General features: G+C 54.7%; 1 protein-coding gene across 1 annotated transcript in view; it reads right to left on the bottom strand.

The window, feature by feature from the left end:
* Window positions 1-14,323, bottom strand: part of LOC128060024 (beta-galactosidase-1-like protein 2) — a 41,005-nt gene that overhangs the window by 18,249 nt on the left and 8,433 nt on the right. The window contains 8 exon segments of the mRNA XM_052652229.1: window positions 549-641; window positions 7,884-7,992; window positions 9,339-9,370; window positions 9,372-9,471; window positions 10,167-10,262; window positions 10,625-10,693; window positions 12,861-13,074; window positions 14,119-14,287. Coding sequence (XP_052508189.1) covers window positions 549-641; window positions 7,884-7,992; window positions 9,339-9,370; window positions 9,372-9,471; window positions 10,167-10,262; window positions 10,625-10,693; window positions 12,861-13,074; window positions 14,119-14,287 — 882 coding nt within the window.

The following is a 14,323-nucleotide window of genomic DNA, read 5'->3' as shown; positions in this document are numbered from 1 at the left end:
TTGCTCAGCCACTCACCGCAGCCGAGGCTTTGCAACCCCATGGACTGCAGCACACCTCTGAGTAGGAACCTGTTCTTTTCGGTGTCGCTCTGGCCCTGCCCTTGCCTGCCCTGCCGCACACTCGGTCAGGGGCTCCAGCCACCGGCACACTGGAATCAGATGTCTGAGCTCCACCCCAGAGACCTTTGCTTAACAGACGGCATGTGGCCTGGGCACAGTGAGTTTAAACAATTCCCAGATGAAGCCAACGTGCAGCCGAAGGAGGGGCCGCTGCTTTGAGTGCTGGGGTCAGATCAGCAACCTCCACCGCCAGGAAGGCCTCCAGCCACGCCCTGTCACGGCAGTTCCGTTACTCTCAGCTGCTGCAGCACCGTATGTACCAAAATCCCTGTTAAACTCAGCCAACGGAGGGCACAAGTGAGGACCCTGTTGCAATCAAGGTCTGGAGAAAGGATTTACCGCTTAGCAAATGGTGCTGGGTGGCAGGCCCACACATCACACTAGAGCCCATAGGCGGAATGCGCAGGGTGAGCTGAGCTGACTCTTACCTTCTTGATGTAAGGCATGTAGGCGGGGTCTTTGTTGTAGGACCCATACTCATTCTCCACCTGCACAGCAATGATGGGTCCCCCATGCTTGTACTGAGAAAACAAGAGAGCAATCAGAAACTGAGAGTGTAGTGGGAACCGTATCAGCTAATGTCGCCACACACATCACCAGTGGCAGCGAAACATCCCATTCAGAAGTGCAAGTCTCAAAAGGCCTGATATACAATTGGGTGACGTCAGCCAGACAGGGAGAAGGAAGCGCCAGGCCTTTGTCTCCCTAGGGAAACAACAAGAAAACAACTGCACACCTACTAAAGCAACGTTATAGGAGCTCCGGAAACAAGCCAACTTTTTAGGCAGACAAGTCGACGTCTAATCAAGAAGAAGACACATTCAAAGCAGCAGCAGAGTCCATGATTGTGCTCACCTGTGCCCCACCTACTCTCCGCGCAGCAAGGTGCAGCCAGGAGGACGCAGCCTGAGTCCCAGCCCCTCCGTCAGGACAGAAGGAGCAAGATGGAACTTGTTTGCAACATTCCGGGCTATTTGTGGGCTCCCTAGAGAACTAGCTTCTATCTCATCTGACTTGGAGATCAGACAGAAAACGTTGGTATGGTTTGGACCTCAGGCTGGAAGCTGCAAAAGGCAGTGATGGGTCACAGCCTGTAAACATTTCAGGGGGACTACAGACCCATGGATGCCCGGGAGCAAGGGATTACAGGCAGAGGAATATGGTAGGATATCTAAGGCCACAGGAAGAATCCAGGGTGAGACTCTTGGAGAAACCAACATGTAGAAGCAGCTGGGGGATTTTTTTTTTTTAAGCCATACACACAAACCAGACAGGACACATACAAGAAAATACCTGAGAAGATCTCAACCCTGCATCCCAGGCTGATCTCAAGGCTCAGGAGCCCACTAAATACTAAAGGTCTTTCCCGAAGACTGCAAACACTGGGAGAGGGGACTGGCTTTATAAAAGCCTAACTTTAACCCTCCAAAATGAGGCATACAAAGAAACAGGAAAATGTAGCTCATTCAAAGAACAAAATAAATCTCTAGAAACAGTATCTAAAGGAACCAGAAACGGTCTCTAAAGAAACGCACACACTGAACTTAGAAGACAAACGATTTTAAAACAACCGTCATAAAAACGATCAAAGCGCTAAAGAAAAACACAGACAGAAACCAAGGGACGGATACATGGACACAGAGAGAACACCAATAAAGAGACAGAAAGATTTCGGAAAGAACGAAACAGACATTCTGGAGCTGAAAAGTACATTATCCAAATAGAAAAATTCACCATGGGAGTTCAACTGCATATTCAAACAGGCAGAAGAAAGAGCGTGCAAACTTGATGACGGTCATTTTGAATTACTGACTCTGAGAAGCAAAAAGAAAAAAGAATAAAGACAAGGGAAGAGATCCTAAGAGACTTTATGCAAATCAGTAAACAGACAAACACACTCACTATAGGAACTCCAAAAGGAGAAGAAAGGGGCAGAGATCCGAGCTTCAGTGAAATCCAAGTAACGTTAAGCCAGAGACCCACACCAATGCATATTATCAAACTGTCAGAAGACAAAGAGATTCTTGAAAGGATCAAGAGAAACACAACTTGACATGCACAAAGGGCTCCCAACCTTGCAGAACCTTTGGTCCTGTCCAAAACATCCGTGAGACAGCCAAGCCATAAGACATCTGGCTCACAGGACACTCGGTTCATGCCAGAAGGTCCCTGAAATCTAGTTCTACCCAAAACGTCCATGAGCCTATTTGCCCCACACTAAATAGCGTGGATAAGACCAAACAGCAAAGACCTCTGAGTGTGGACCGAATGTCTGCTAACCATCCCCAGTGAGATTACCAGCGGATATCTCATCAGCAATCTTGCAGGACAGAGGCAGTAGGGTACCATATTCAAAGCATTGAAGGAAAAAAACTAGCAACTGAGATTTCTCTATCTGGTGAAACTGTCCTTCAAGAATAATGGAGGAATTAAGACATCGTTGGACAAATAAAAGCTGAAGGAATACATTACCACTAGACCTGCCTGATAGGAAATGCTACACAGCATCCCTCAGGTTGAAATGAAAGGAAGCTAGATGAGAACTCAGAGCCAGGTGAGAATGTGAACTTCCCTGGGAAAGGTAGATGTGCGAACAAATATATGATTTTAGTTTGTAACTCCATTTCTTATTCTTTACAGGAGTTAAAAGACAAGTATATAAAAGTAATTATGGGTCTATATTAATTGGTACACAATATATAAAAAGACAATTTGTGATAGCAATAATATAAAGGGGACGGAGCTGTAAAACGTAGAGTTTTTGTATGTGATTGAAGTTAAGATGGTTATCAGTATAAAATAGAATGTCATAACTTTAGGACAGTGTATGTAATCCCCATGGAAACCAAAATATCTGTAGAATATACACAAAAGGAAATGAGAAGAATCAAAACTTGTTCCTTAAAAAATTCAACTAGTAAAATCTGCTGCAAAAAAATACTAGCTAAATACAGAGGAAGGCAGTAATGAAGGAAATAAGAGAGAAAAAAGCTGTAAGACAAACAGTGAAAAATAACAAAACAGCAAAAGTAAGTGCGTGCCTATCAGTAATTACTTCAGATCCAAATGCACTAAACTCCCCAAGCAAAAGACAGAGTTTCAGAATGCATAAAAAAGCAGCACCCAACTGTAGGCTGCCTACAAGACACGCATGGACATACATGGGTTGAAAGAGAAAGTATGGGGAAAGATATTCTGTGTAAACAGTAACCAAAAGAGAGCAGGGGGCGACCAGAGTAGCGAACGACATGGACTTTGAGTCACAGTTGTCAGAAGGGGCGAGAAAGACACTATTTACTGTGCACAGGTGTACAGATACTCATATTTGCACAGCAATAAAAGGGCCAGTTTAGAGGGTGCGATAGTCATAAACATACAGGCACCAAACACCAGAGCTCCAAAGTAAATAAAATGTTGGCAGAATTAAAGGGAGATGTGCAACTCTATAAAAACGGTAGAAGACCGCAGCACTCCACTTTAAGCAGGACGACCAGACAGAAGGTCAAGGACAGAGAGGACTCGAGCAGCACTGCAGGCAAGGTGGAGCCGGCCAGTGTGCGCAGAGCACCCCGCCCGGCAGCAGCACAGCACACTGCCCGCAGCCGCACGCGGACCACTCTCCAGGGCAGACCGCAGGCTAGGCCACAAGGCGAGCTTTAACAAAATTTGAGGCTGAACTCATACAAAGTATCATTTCCAATTACAGAAAAGATGAAGCAGAACAGCAAAAAGGAAACTGGAAAATCCAGGAGACTGTGAGCTGTTTAATCAGTGTCAATCAGTGACTCGAAGAAGGAGTCTCAGGAAGCCTAGAGAATACCCTGAGACAAATTAAAATAAAAGCACAACGTGCAAACTTGTGGGCTACAATGAAAGCACTATAAACACTTTAGAACAGCAGAAAGATCTCAAGCCAATAACCTAACTCTTCACCTTGAGCAACTGGAAAAGAAGAAATTAACTCAAAGGGAACAGAAGGAAGGAAATAAGAAATATGAAAGCAGGGGGGGAAACAGAAGATTAGAAAATCAATAGGGAAAAAGCAACCCATCTCTTCTTGGTTCTCTGAAAAGATTAGCAAAATTGAGAAACCTTTAGTTAGAGTAAGAAAGACTCAAGTAGAAACACACAGCAGGCCAAGACTGAACTGCGAAAAAAGCAACATCTGAACAGATTCTTAACTAGTGAGGAAGCTGACACCAATCTTTCTCAAATTCTAAGCATTCTGAAAAAAGGGAACACTTCCAGATTTACTCTACGAGGCCAGAGTTACCAAAGCCAGAAGAAGTTAACAACGAAAGAGAGCCACAGACCAACATCCCTCACGAATACTGATGCAGAAATCTCAAGCATAACACTAAAAAACCAAATCCAGCAGCATACTAAAAAGGTTATGCACCATGAAAAGGTGGGGTTTATTCCTGAATATAAGGATGGTTCAATAAAATCAATGTTAAACACCACATTAATGAAATGAAGGTAACACACACACACAATTACCTCAAATGATGTAAAAAAGCATTTCAAAAATTCAGCATGATTTCATAATAAAGATACTCAACCAATTTCTAATATAAGGAAACTATCTCACCTTTAAAAAGGCTATATGTGAACAGCCCACAGCCAGCCTCATACTCACTGAAAGCTTTTCCTCTGAGATTAAGATTGAGACAAGATTCCTGCCTTTACCACTTCTATTCAACAAGATATAGAGAGTGTTAGCTAGAGCAATTAGGAAAAAGAGAGTGAAATAAGTCATCCAAGTCGGACAGAAAGATGCAAAATTATCTCGTTTGCAGCCAATATGATCTTATGAGTAGAAAACCATGAAGGTGATAGACACAAACAAACCTGTTAGTTGTAATAAACACATACAGCAAATCGCAGGATATGAAGCCAACACACAAAGAACTCAACGGCTTCTGCACAGTATCAGTGGAAGCTTCTACAGACAGTAGCATCATAAAGATTTAAATACCCAGGAATAAATTTAATCAAGGAGGCAAAATACTCATACACTGAAACCTGCAAAATGTTCTAAAAGAAAGAAGATGCCAATAAATGGAAAGATACCCTGTGTTCATAGGCTGAAAGATTTAATATTATTAAGATGTCATTACTACTCAAAGTAATCTACAAAGTCAATGTAATCCTTGTCAAAATGCCAGTGTTTTAAAACAAACAGAAAAAGGCATCGTAAAATCCACATGGAATCTCAAGAGACTCTGAATATCCAAAACAATGCTGGAAAAAAAGAACAAAGTTCGAGGTCTCACACTTTCTGACTTCAAAACTTACCGCACAGCTACAGTAATCAAAATAGTGTGGTCCTGGCCTCAAGACAAATATATAGACCAATGGAATAGAATAGAGAGCTCAGAAATAAACTCACACATATGGTCAAAGGATTTTCTCCAAGGGTGGCAAAACCTACTCAATGGGGAAAGGACAGTCATTTTTTTCAACAAATCATGGCAAGAAAGCCGGATACGCACGTGCAGAAAACAAAGCCGGGCCCTCAGCTCATGCACACCAGCTGAAAACCCTGAGTCCGAGGAGGCCGCAGACCGGAGCGGAGAGCAACACCATAAAACTCTCAGAAGGCGACACAGGGGAGAGGCCACGGAACCGGGGTCGGCAACGAGTTAGCTAAAGCAGAGGCACCACAGGGAAAGGCAAGGTGTGCTGGGCTCGCCGGAGAGCACCCTCAGCGGGAGAAGACAGTCACAAGTCAAGCATTTCATGAGATACTGGACCCACCAGTGAGCACCCTCAGAGCGGAAGAAGACAGTCACAAGTCATGCATTTCATGAGATACTGGACTTGCCGGTGAGCACCCTCAGCGGGAGAAGACAGTCACAAGTCAAGCATTTCATGAGATACTGGACCCACCAGTGAGCACCCTCAGAGCGGAAGAAGACAGTCACAAGTCATGCATTTCATGAGATACTGGACTTGCCGGTGAGCACCCTCAGCGGGAAAAGACAGTCACAAGTCATGCATTTGACAAGATACTGGACTTGCCGGTGAGCACCCTCAGCAGGAGAAGACAGTCACAATCATGCATTTAATAAGATACTGGACCCACCAGTGAGCACCCTCAGAGGGAGAAGACAGTCACAAGTCATGCATTTCATGAGATACTGGACCCACCAGTGAGCACCCTCAGCGGGAGAAGACAGTCACAAGTCGTACATTTGATAAGACACTGAGAGATACTGAAGAAAGAACTCCTACAACCACAAAAACACACAGACCAATTAAAAAATGGGCAAAGAATTGGAATAAACATTTCTCAAGAAAGATATATAAATGGCCAGTCAGGACATGAAAAAATACTCCACATCACTAATTACTAAGTAATTCAAATGAAAACCACAGTGAGATACCACTTTACATCCATTAGGATGGCTTTTATGAAACAGAGAGAAAACAGCAACTGTGGGCCAGGGTGTCAAGAAATCAGAATTCTGTGCACTGTCCATGAGGGTATAAAATGGTGTGTCGTCGAACACTTAACTTTTCCTCAGAAGCTTAAGCACAGAAAAACCATGTGACCCAGCAATACCACTTCTGGGTGTATATCCAAAGGAAGCGAAAACAGACCCAAACAGATGTCTGCGCCCCTGGAGGAGGGCCCGGCACCCACTCCAGTATTCTTGCCTAGAGAATCCCCATGGACAGAGGAGCCTGGCGGGCAACTGTCCATGGTGTCGCAAGGAGTCGGACGCGGCTAAGCACCTAAGCACAGCACCCAGAAAAAAACTGTCCTGGATTAGGTATGACCTTTCCGTGCTTAAGAAGGATTCTGGGTCACATCCCAGCACAGCCATCCCTACCTCCGTTGCCCAGCCTACGACAGCTTACTGAATCGTCTTGGCAAAGCCGTCTTCCTTGCAAAAATCTAGACTAAGAATTTTCCTAGCTTCTTGCTTCTTTCATGACTGAGGCTGCCAGATTTAGTAAGTAAAAATACAAGACATCCAGTTATAATGCTTGAATTTACAACGAATAATTTTTAAATAAACTAAATTTTTTAATGTAACTGTCCCATGCAATATTCAGGACATATGTATACTTAAAAAAATGTATTTCTTGTCTATCCAAAGTTCACATGTAGCGGGGGTATCCTGTGTTTTATTTGCCCACCCTACATAGGACCAACAGTTCCTTTGATCTGTGTGCTGTGAATATCCCAAACCACTGACTCACTGCCGTTTTTATCAGTGAACTAATTTTTCAACTATGCTAATTCTCAGCGTCACACTTCTTGCTTTTACAGAAGCAAGAGGTTATTTGCATTCCTGCTTCTTCATTGCTCCCAATTATTAGATGCCACGTTAAGACACTTTCTCGCCCAAATTCATCTTAAGACGTCCGTTTTGAATGATAAACCCGCACTGTGCAGCGCCCTTTTGGGAGCCGAGGGATGGACTCGGGACGCCATCAGCGGAGACTATAAGGAAAAGGCCCCCTCCTCACAGGCAAGGGGCTGTCCCAGGGGCGTCTCTCCAGCGGAGCTGGGCCCTGCACTGCGGGACGGGACGGACAGGCGAGCCGTCCCCCAGCACCCGGCGCCCAGCCCCGCGCCCGCCCGCACTGCGCCGGCCTTCGGAGCTTCCCGGCCCCGGCAGCGCGGCACCAGGCAGGCCGCCGCGGAGGAGGGTGGCGGCCTCGGGAAGCGCCCTGAGCCGCGCTGAGAGCCTGACCGGGCTGCGGCACCGGTGGGGGGCGCGGAGGGCAGGCCCAGTCTGCCCTTTTACCTGGAGCGGCACCACCCTGAGCATCAGGTGGTCAAAATAAAGGTCCACTGCTTCCGTGAAGCCCTTGTAAGTTGTTCTCAGCCTCATGTCAGGGTCTCGGAGTAACCAGCTTGAATGAAAAGGGGAGGGTGATTAGTTTCACCGTCTGGGGGTTTGCTCTGAGCAGATGACGGCTGAAAGGGAGCAGCTTCAGGGAGCCCAGGGGTGACCCTGGAGGCCAGTCAGGATGCAGGGCAGAGGCTGGCACAGCCAGACCCGCCAGGATGCAGGGCAGACACTGGCACGGGCCAGAACCTGCTTTCTCCCCGAGGACCCAGCACCGCTGGCCATTCTAGTTCTGAGTCAGGGCCAGGGGTCTGGCTGCCAGTCAGAGGGACCAGAGCTTTCCACTGAAGCCAAGGCCCAGGTCTCAGGACTTTACACAGCATCTCATCAGAGAGGGGTGAAGAGAAAGGGGTCAGGGATCCCTGGGACTGGAGGACACAGGGGTCGCCCTCTGCTGTCAGCACAAAAAGCAACCCTGGGGGCCAAGAGAAGGGGTCTGGCCTCCCCTCTCTGGTCCAGCTGCTCCCCATCCGCGCCGCAGGGGGCGGGGAGGGGGGGGAAGGAGGATGGGGAGGGGACGCTGGAGACAAAGAAGGTTAACCCTGCCCTGGGCTGAAGGGGGAGGGGAGGGTGTGGGGGAGTGGGGGAAGGGTGGGGAGTGGGGGAAGGGTGGGGAGTGGGGGGAGGGGGGAGGGGAAGATGGGGAGGGAGGAGGGGGAGAGGGAGGGGGAGCTGGAGACAGAGAAGGCTAACCCTGCCCTGGCCTGCCCGTGGTGTCCACCCCACAGGTAAGCACGGAGCGCCACTTCCAGAACTGCAGCTAAGCTGTCTTCCTTCTCATACAGACTCTGAAGAATGTTTATGTTTTCCTGCAAAAGGCCCCAGTGCTTCTCCCATCCTGGTCCAGAAAGAACCAAACAGGCTGAGAAAGCCATCACCGGGTCAGGTCACCGGTTGACCGTGGAGGGATGGCCCCCTGGGGCTGGTCGCCCAAGTCGTCTCAGGCCCCCGCTGGGACTGGTCTGTTTGTAGCGCGCCCAGCTCCGCCTCCTGGGATTGCCCGCCCAGGACCTGAGCAGAGGGTGCAGGGCAGCCTGAGGGCTCCACAGCTCGGGCTTCATCAGGGCCGCTGCTGACACGGGGTTTCTAACCCACAGGGAGGAGGGACGAGGCTGCTCTGGCTGCGTGAGCCTCGGGGCCCCTCGCCGAGCTGAAGGCCCAGCGACAGAAGGGGTCTGGGCAGTGGGGCAGGCCCGGTCGCCCTGGAGATGAGAGTGAGGCCTTCGCAGAGCAGAAGGCGGCACAAGGGACCAGCCCGCTCCCCTCTCAGGGGCGGACGGCGGGAGGGAGCTAGCAGCTAAAGCCGGAGCACAGACCTGCCAACAGGAAACCCTTCTGCTGGAATATCACCAGTGGCAGTGACTCCTGGCACCAGGGCTGGCCCTGGCTCCAGGTAATCCTGCCCGACTCCTGAGCCAGCCACAGGCACGGTTCTGACTCCTCTGGAGACCCCATCCCAAGACAGCTCATCAGGGCCTGAGATCTGAAGGCGGAAGATGAAACTGAAACTGCGTGTTTCTCCTCTACGTTATCAAAATCCTCACCCTTAAAAAAAATGCTTCATAGCACATCTAAGGAACAGGAGGGTGGGTCTGACTTCCATTTTTCAGAAAGTGAGGCCCGTCTGGAGCAGGCAGGACCGGACTGAGGCCGAGCCCCACAGCAGGGCCCGGCGCCTGAGAACGGCTGCCTGCGCCTGCAGCACGGAGCCACATGGACTCTGACAGGGCAGCAACTGTGACCTGACGAGGCTGCCCTTTGGGGGCCACTTATTCTGGAAAAGAACCTCAGCACAGGGTGAAACGTACATGCAGGCAGCAACATCAGCCCGCGGGGTGCTCAGCGCTCACACAAGCACACAGGGTGCCCCCGGCCATGGCCGAGGCCTGGCCCCGCTCACCCGGGCAGGCCCCCGAGGCCCATCTCACTGCAGATGTAGGGGCGCCCCCAGCCACGGCTCCTGGCCAGCCCCGCTCACCCGGGCAGGCCCCCGAGGCCCATCTCACTGCAGATGTAGGGGTGCCCCCGGCCCCGCTCACCCGAGCAGGCCCCCGAGGCCCATCTCACTGCAGACGTAGGGGTGCCCCCGGCCCCGCTCACCCGAGCAGGCCCCCGAGGCCCATCTCGCTGCAGACGTAGGGGCGCCCCCGGCCACAGCTCCTGGCCAGCCCCGCTCACCTGGGCAGGCCCCCGAGGTCCATCTCGCCGCAGATGTAGGGGCCTGGACGCAGGATCACCCACAGCCCCACCTCTGCCGCCAGCAGAATGAAGGCCCTGGGGGGTCGGGGTCACCCACTCTCAGGACTCGGAGCCCAGGGGAACACAGCCCTGCACCCTCTCCCCTCACCTGCCCGGCCCTCCCTGGGGGTGCTGGGGACGCACCCCCCGTAGAGCAGAGATGCCCTCCCCCCCACAGGGTCACCGCTGAGCCCGAAACCTGGGACGTCAGCCCGGCCACTCTGGGGAGGGGCCATGGGGCTGGGCTCGGGGGGCAGGCCCGGCCCAGGGGTGGCGGGGTCATGATGAAGGGCATGGGGCCGGCACAGGCTCCCCCCGCAGCCCCCTCTGCCAGGATGCCCCATGGGTCCCCGCCCCTTAGACCCCCCGGCCCCGCCCAGCTGGGTCACAGAACCTACTCCAGGTCCAGGTTCCCGGAGAAGTCGAATGTGCCTCTCTCCGGCTCGTGGAGGTTCCATGGGACGTAGCTGTGGCAGGGAAGAGGGTGACGGGCGTGAGGCCCCCAGTGGTTCTCCACTTTGTCTCCCAGACCAGCACCTCTGTCCCTAAAACCCTCGTGACGGCTGAAGGCTGATTTCTCAGGTACGCCATCTGAGCGGCCGTCAGGGCTGGAATGGAGAAAAACTGGAGAGATCGGGAGCTCTCAGAAGCAGAGCAAGCCCTCCCCCCACCAACCCACCCCCGGAGAAGGGCAGAGGGCCAGGAGATGGGGGGGCATCCCTCCCTCCCCCTTCTCCATCATCCTGTCTCTTCACCAGAGAAAGAAGTAACTTTATGGGCAAAGCAGTTAAAAGCGAGGCAGGCTAGGACCTGGAACCCTTGCCGAGGTGCCTGCACCTGGACAGACACAAAATACAGAGAAACTCTGAGAGACTCAACACAACTGCATATCCACGGAGCAAAGTGCGGCCGAGACACAGAGGGACCCAGAACCCGGCTGCCATTTCCAAGGTGCCGGGGCGAAAGCAGGGTCGGCACAGGACCCCTCCAAGCAGCATCACCTAGTGGGGGGCCACCTAATCCCCAGACCCGCCCCGCCCCTGGGAGGAGCCCCCGTTCCTGCTCTTGCTCCCCCAGGCACACCCTCTCTGCGACCCTCCTCTGGCCTCTGGTCAGTGCCTATCGATGAGAGTCCTGGAACCCTGGTCGGCAACAAAAGTAGGGTAAAAAGCAGCCCTACTCATCAGCACCGCTCTAATGCAGTGCTTAGAGTCCCAAACCCTGTCACAGACAGAGGTTCTTACCCTAAAAAGAAGTTCTTTAAGGGGCTGCCTCTGAGTCCCGGGTGCCCCTCTCCTGGACGCCACCCACACCAGCCTCGGGGGAAGGTCCCCGATTGCAAAGATGAACAGGTGGCCGGGGCTCCTCCCTCTTAGACCCACGCGGGGGCCGGGCTGCTCCCCCTTAGACCCTCGCGGGGGCCGGGCTGCTCCCCCTTAGACCCTCGCGGGGGCCTGGCTGCTCCCCCTTAGACCCACAGCGGCCTGGGCTGCTCCCTCTTAGACCCACGCGGGGGCCGGGCTCCTCCCCCTTAGACCCACGCGGGGGCCGGCTGCTCCCCCTTAGACCCATGGGGGCCAGGCTCCTCCCCCTTAGACCCACGCGGGGCCGGCTGCTCCCCCTTAGGCCCACGGAGGTCAGGTTCCTCCCCCTTAGACCCACTGGGCCTGGCTCCTCCCCCTTAGACCCGCGGGGCCGGGCTGCTCCCCCTTAGACCCTCGCGGGGGCCGGGCTGCTCCCCCTTAGACCCACGCGGGGGCCGGGCTGCTCCCCCTTAGACCCACGCGGGGGCCGGGCTCCTCCCCCTTAGACCCACGCGGGGGCCGGCTGCTCCCCCTTAGACCCACGGGGGCCAGGCTCCTCCCCCTTAGGCCCACGGAGGTCAGGTTCCTCCCCCTTAGACCCACTGGGCCTGGCTCCTCCCCCTTAGACCCGCGGGGCCGGGCTGCTCCCCCTTAGACCCATAGCGGCCTGGGCTGCTCCCCCTTAGACCCACGCGGGGCCGGCTGCTCCCCCTTAGACCCACGCGGGGCCGGCTGCTCCCCCTTAGACCCATGGGGGCCAGGCTCCTCCCCCTTAGGCCCACGGAGGTCAGGCTCCTCCCTCTTAGACCCACGCGGGGCCGGCTGCTCCCCCTTAGGCCCACGGAGGTCAGGCTCCTCCCTCTTAGACCCACGCGGGGCCGGCTGCTCCCCCTTAGACCCATGGGGGCCAGGCTCCTCCCCCTTAGGCCCACGGAGGTCAGGCTCCTCCCTCTTAGACCCACGCGGGGCCGGCTGCTCCCCCTTAGACCCACGCGGGGGCCGGGCTGCTCCCCCTTAGACCCACGCGGGGCCGGGCTCCTCCCCCTTAGACCCACGCGGGGGCCGGCTGCTCCCCCTTAGACCCACTGGGCCTGGCTCCTCCCCCTTAGACCCGCGGGGCCGGGCTGCTCCCCCTTAGACCCATAGCGGCCTGGGCTGCTCCCCCTTAGACCCACGCGGGGCCGGCTGCTCCCCCTTAGACCCACGCGGGGCCGGCTGCTCCCCCTTAGACCCATGGGGGCCAGGCTCCTCCCCCTTAGACCCGCGGCCCCCGGAGCCGGGCCAGGTGAGGGGCGCGGGGTGCGGGCGCGGGGCGCGGGGCCGCGCTCACGTGGTTAGCGTGTTGAGGCCGCAGGCCCGCAGCTTCAGGAGCCGGTCCCTCCAGTAGGCCCGGGGCACCCGGAAGTAGTGGACGGAGCCCCCGAAGATCCAGAAGGCCGAGTTCTCCAGCTTGAAGTTCTGGCCGTCGGCCTGCAGCCCCAGGTGCCGGCGCCGCCACAACGAAGCGCCGAGGCCACTCCAGTCCAGCCTGCGGGAGACAGGGCCTCAGAGCCGGCCCACCAGCTGGGCTCGGGGGGTGTGGGCAGCTGGGCCCCCGCCTCCGCCTCCAGCCCCCGGACGGCGCCCGACGCTAGACTCGAGGCCGCCACGCAGCACACGCGCCTAGCGGCGCTCCCACGCAGCCAGCGAGGAACAGACAAGCCGGCCTTCAACTCGGGGCTGCGCTCAGAAGGGAGGTCAGGGTGCACGCCGGCAGGGGTCTAAGGGCGGAGAAGCTGCCTTTCCGCGCTGGGACCGAGAGGACTCGGGGGCAGACGTGGCTTCCTACAGCGGCCACCAGACATCAAAGCAGCAGCTGCTTGACAGGGTACCTCGGGGTCACCTCAAGGTCACAGCCCCCGGGCTGGCGGTGCAGATACCTGGAGAGAGGGACCAGTTAGGAACAGCGTCTGCTCGGACCGAGCGTCCAAGGCTCACGTTCCTGAGGACCGGGTGTGGCCTAGGGGCGTCTGGAGGGGGCGTGCCCCCAGGGGGCCGCCAGGAAGGTGAAGTGAAGTGAAGTGAAGTGAAGTCGCTCAGTCGTGTCCAACTCTTTGCGACCCTGTGGACTGTAGCTTACCAAGCTCCTCCATCCGTGGGATTCTCCAGGCAAGAATACTGGAGTGGGTTGCCATTTCCTTCTCCAGGGGATCTCCCCGACCCAGGGATTGAACCTGGGAACCTGGGCCTCCTGCATTAGGGGCAGACGCTTTAACCTCTGAGCCTTCATGGAAGCTGGAGTCGGAGGGCTGGTGGGGCGGGGAGGGGGCCCTCACGCGACACAGAACCCCCACTGTCTCCCCTCCAGCCCGTTCTGAGAGGAGGGGAGCGGTCAGGGCTGCCTTGGCCCTGCTTTGAAAAGGCCCCTAGGCGTCTGTGGTCTTTCCATTTATCTTCAAACAGAAGCTAAACTCAAACACAGGTTGGAAGAGGCACGTGAGAGCCAGCCTTGGCTGAGGCACAGTCTTGCCCGACCGAGTCTCAGCGGCCACAGGCGTGTGTAGAGGCCACCTCTCCCCCCGCCTCCACGCCACGGGCTCAGGTCTGACCGGCCACGGGACAGGCAGTGTGGACGGACTGCCGCAGCCCGCGCTCCCCAGCTGGTCCCACACCTGGTCTTCGCTGAGACCGGGGCGGAAACGGAGATGTCTCCGCCTCAATGGCAGTGACTGCACGTCTGCTGAAGCGAGACACGAGAGGCAGTGGCAGGGACAGCCACTGTGGAGAGCAGTCTGGAGAGCCCTTCGAAATCTA

Source organism: Budorcas taxicolor, chromosome 15, assembly GCF_023091745.1.
Source record: "Budorcas taxicolor isolate Tak-1 chromosome 15, Takin1.1, whole genome shotgun sequence".
Classification (NCBI taxonomy): domain Eukaryota; kingdom Metazoa; phylum Chordata; class Mammalia; order Artiodactyla; family Bovidae; genus Budorcas; species Budorcas taxicolor.
The sequence above is the reverse complement of the archived record's forward strand: the minus strand, read 5'-3'. Positions and strand labels throughout refer to the sequence as shown.